Here is a 4,789-nt window from a genome sequence, read left to right as displayed (position 1 = left end):
AAACTATCAAGATGCTGTACAGGATTTGTAGCGGACTGTAAAGATGAACTCGGAATTACCAACGCGGAACCACCGATGCTACAAACGGACAACGGAAATTTATGAAAAAACCCGTAGTATCACAAAACACGTTTTATTCGAATTGCGTCTCAGTTCTAACTATTGCGTAGTTACATTTTTCTCTCAACTGTCAAATCCACGGTGAATAATAAATGGTAGAAAGATTTACATGATGTAATATATGCAAACATCCTCCCCCGCCTTGAGGCAACACGCCTCAATCGACTGGTAACAAACATATCTTCTGAATGGGGCGAAGATACTCCGTCTGATTACGTCGCAAAGTAACTGTCCGAACGACTCCAGTTGAATCCGGATGCACCTTGACGATACGCGCCATCTCCCATTGGGTAGGAGGTGTGTTTTCATTCTTCACAAGCACGAGTTGATTTTCTCTTACGTTCTCTTCTGTTACACGCCATTTCGTCCTGGGCTGTAAACTAGTTAAATATTCGTCTTGCCATCGCCTCCAAATTTCAGCCGTATGTTTTTGCATAAGCTGCCATTGATCTAAACGATTTGTAGGAACATTCCGGACATCGGGTTCAGGAATAAGATTCATCGGATGACCAACAATAAAATGCCCGGGAGTCAGTGCTTCGTAACTGTCAGGATTACTAGAAAGCGGACAAAGAGGCCTGGAATTTAGACAGGCTTCTACTTGCGTCAAAATCGTTGCTAACTCTTCGTAAGTCATCGCTGATGTTCCTAGAACTGCCACCAGATGTTTCTTGGCGCTCTTGACCGCCGCCTCCCAAATTCCTCCACGGTGCGGTGATGATGGAGGGTTGAATATCCATTTGATGCCCAAATTTGACAAAAAATGACTAACCCTTGACGTTCCAGACGAAAGTGCAGCAGACATCTCCTGGAGCCAACGGTCAGCACCAACAAAATTTGTGCCATTATCCGACCAAATCTCATTTGGATATCCACGTCGTGAAATAAATCGCCTTAGTGCTGCAATGAACACACTTGTAGATAAATCACTAGCTGCCTCCAGATGAATGGCTTTTGTTGATAAGCACACGAATACCGCTAAATATCCCTTTGTCGTTTTGACACCACGAACGCACGAAGCATGGATCTTCAACGGCCCTGCGTAGTCTACGCCAACATGAGTGAAAGCACGAGTTGCAATCACACGAGGCACTGGTAAGCTTCCCATCAATTGAGTCGCTGTTTTCCCCTTCAATCTTACACAGCGAGCACAATGCTTTACAATTCGTCGAACAGCTGTGTTGTGTCCGACTACCCAATATTGTTGATTTATCGTAGATGTTAGTAAGTTTGATCCTGCATGCATGTTGCGGAGGTGAAGATCTCGCAATAGCAATTCCGTTACACGGCTATCACGTGGAAGTATGATAGGGTGCTTAATATCATAGGAGTAAGGTGCCAGTTGCAGACGACCGCCTACTCGCATCGTTCCAGTTCCATCCAGAAAGGGATGCAAACCAGCCAGTGGTTTGAATGACACTTCCTGGCCGTTTTGTATTCACGCTCTCTAACGGAAGGCACACCTTAAACGAAAAGGCGTCTTCCTTTGGTTGCCATTGTATGCCTAATGCCTTCACTGTGTTCGGTTGATCTGTCCATTTTACATCAACAGGAAGCTGTTCGTCAACAGCTAGAGTTTCAAACAGTTCCGGGACGTTTGTAGTCCATTTCCTTAAATTAAATCCTGCCGAATTCATGATTTCCGTAATTTGTCCTATCAGCCTTTTCGCTTCGTGTACATCGCGTGCACCGGAAAGCAAATCGTCGACATATGTGTCGAGTTTGATAATCTCCGCTGCCTCAGGGTAAACTGATTCGTAATTTCGTGCTGCTTGTTTCATCGCTTCAATGGCCAAGAAAGGCGCGGATTTAGTCCCGTACGTCACTGTACACAAACGATAATGTTTAATTGGTTGTTCCAAGCTACTTCGCCACACTATCCGCTGAAAGTCTCTATCCGCCGGGTGTACCAAAACCTGACGGTACATTTTCTCCACATCTGCTGCGTATGCAACCTGGTTCGAACGAAACCGCAGAAACACCGTGAAGAGATCTCGATTAACATTTGGCCCTGCCATTAATCGATCGTTGAGGGATAGACCGTTCGATGACGCGCATGAAGCGTCAAAAACGACCCTTAATTTCGTTGTTGTACTTTCTGCTTTCAATACCGAATGATGAGGAAGGTAAAAACATTTACTACAATCGACGTCAATCTGGTGGTCGGGAACTTGCTCCATATGTCCCAACGCTAAATATTCATCAAGAAAGTCCGAATATTGCCTAGCGAGCTCGAGGTTTTGTTGAAAGCGTCTCTCCAACGATCGCAATCGTTTAATGGCTGAAGTAACTGATTCACCCAGCGCTGGTTTCGAATCGTCGAAAGGAAGTCGAACGATGAAACGTCCCGTTTTGTCGCGTGTAAGCGTCGATCTAAAGAAGTCTAAAGTTGCTTGCTCTGTAGTGGTGAGTTCCGGCTGCTTCGGAACCTCCTCCACTTCCCAAAATTGCCGCAAAGTGCGGTTGATATCCACATCGCAATGCAGGTTGATGATTGAATGGTTACTGCGAACTTCCGAAGTATAAATAGCATGATTTCCCGAAATAATCCATCCAAATATGGTGTTCTGGGCCACAGGAATGCCCAAGTTGTCCTTGACTTGCCCCGCTACCAGGAGAGCAAGAAAGACATCCGAACCTAGAATGATGTCGATGTGACCCGGTTGATTGAAGTTTGGATCTGCCAGACACATCCGCACTTGCTCAATATTCGCATTCATTTTGAAATTCTGTGTAGGCAACGTTGAGGTTAGTTTGCCCATCACAAAGGCCTTCGTTTGCAGAAGAATCGTATCACTGAATCGATTAGCTAAAGCAAGACGAACAAGCCCTCGAGTCGTTCCAGCTTGTTGCTGGCCTAACCCAGAAACCAAAAATTTGCCACTGCTGCGCGATAAACCGAGTTTATTGGCGCATGATTCCGAAATTAACGATACTTCAGAACCAGAATCGAGTAACGCACGTGCATGCTGTAAGTTTCCGTCACTCCCTTGTACACGGACAATGGCAGTCGGAAGTATTGGAACGAACTGTTGCGGTTCCTTTGGCACTTGAGTAACATGCACGTTGATGACTGGTTCAGTAACTTCTGGAGGATTGTTACTCGTTTCACTCTTCTCCGTATGTTTATCTCTCGAACCATCCACTAACGGACATAGTAGTGTATGATGCCGTTTTTTACAATCTGTCGTACGGCACGAAGATTTCGACGAGCAATCTTTAACGATATGCGACGAACGCAAACAATTATAACACAACTTTGCTTTCTGCACTAAATCACGCTTAGATTGAATATCTAACTTTTTAAATTCAGAACACTGATAAACGGGATGCTCACTGGAGCATTTCGCGCACTTTTCTACTGCCTTTGCAGTATGCAAAGACTGCAATTTTTTCTCCATCGGCGGCTGCCTTTTTGCTAGCTCCTTTCCCCCATCTGGTTTCTTAGAAAACGCAGTACACGTTTCCAAAGCATCACATCGATCATCCAAGAATTTCAAAAACTCTTCGAACGTCGGATTCTCCATGTCAATAATTCTTTGCGCCCACAGCGAACGAGTTTCCTTGTCTATTTTTTCCAATAGTAGGTGGATCAGCCACGGATCGCGAGTGTTGAATTCATCTCCAAGCGCGTTAAGTTGACGGACTACGTCATCAGATGTCGTAACTAACCTTCGCAGATTGCTCGAACTGGCAGTATTTATCGCCGATTGATCCACAAACTCTCGCACCAAAGCAAACACAGTGTACTTTTTCTTGTCGTAAAAATTTGTAAGAGTTGCCCATGCTTCTCTGTAGTTGGCATCCGAAATCGGGAACGAACTGACCAGTCGCCTCGCGTCGCCTTCCAAATATGACACCAAATACTGCATTTTCATCGAATCTTTCAAATCCATTCGATTATGAATTGTTGTCTCATAGATGTCTTTGAATGACCTCCAATGTTTTCTTTCGCCACTAAACGTTGGTACATTTATCGGAGGAAGTCTAACTACTGACTGGGGTGAACGATTCGATACCTGTTCTCCTCCTGCTGAATCGACATTTCCTCCAAGCTGGTTTGCTAGCATCATCGTTCGCTGAGATTCTAGCAGCATTTTCATCGCTTCCTTCAGGTCCTGGCATGTATTGACAACCGTGTTTTCACTAGTTATGGAAGCTGTGTCTATACTATCCTCCTTCAATTGTGTTAAATAATGCTCCAAACAATCTTTTGCGCGATAATAGTTAGCAGTAAATTCCTCTCGATAATTGTGCACTGACGCAATCGCCTCTGCATCAGGTTGATTTTCTTCTATTTCTCGTTGCGTTTTCCGAAAGTTATCAGCAATCTCTTTCAACTGGTCAAGCCGATCAACTGCTTCACCGATCGATGCATTCCGGTCATGAATTTTGTCTGCTTCCGAGCGCTCCCATTTCAACTGCATTAGCAATGCATTTCGTCGGGATACCAGCTTATCCATCGCTGTTTACTGTTTTTATCCGGTGTAGAAGGACCAACTAATGTAGCGGACTGTAAAGATGAACTCGGAATTACCAACGCGGAACCACCGATGCTACAAACGGACAACGGAAATTTATGAAAAAACCCGTAGTATCACAAAACACGTTTTATTCGAATTGCGTCTCAGTTCTAACTATTGCGTAGTTACATTTTTCTCTCAACTGT

General features: G+C 44.5%; 1 protein-coding gene across 1 annotated transcript; it reads right to left on the bottom strand.

Moving 5' to 3' along the window:
• Positions 1-277: 277 nt before the first annotated feature.
• LOC131433767 (uncharacterized) lies at positions 278-4,583 on the bottom strand. The gene is made up of 2 exons (XM_058600359.1): positions 1,481-4,583; positions 278-1,167 (listed from the first exon to the last, which is right to left on the bottom strand). Exons 1-2 carry the CDS (start codon positions 4,581-4,583, stop codon positions 278-280), a joined length of 3,993 nt encoding a protein of 1,330 aa, XP_058456342.1.
• Positions 4,584-4,789: the final 206 nt, after the last annotated feature.

This window comes from Malaya genurostris, chromosome 3, assembly GCF_030247185.1.
Source record: "Malaya genurostris strain Urasoe2022 chromosome 3, Malgen_1.1, whole genome shotgun sequence".
Taxonomy (NCBI): Eukaryota; Metazoa; Arthropoda; class Insecta; order Diptera; family Culicidae; genus Malaya; species Malaya genurostris.
This window is presented reverse-complemented; position numbering and strand designations above follow the sequence as displayed.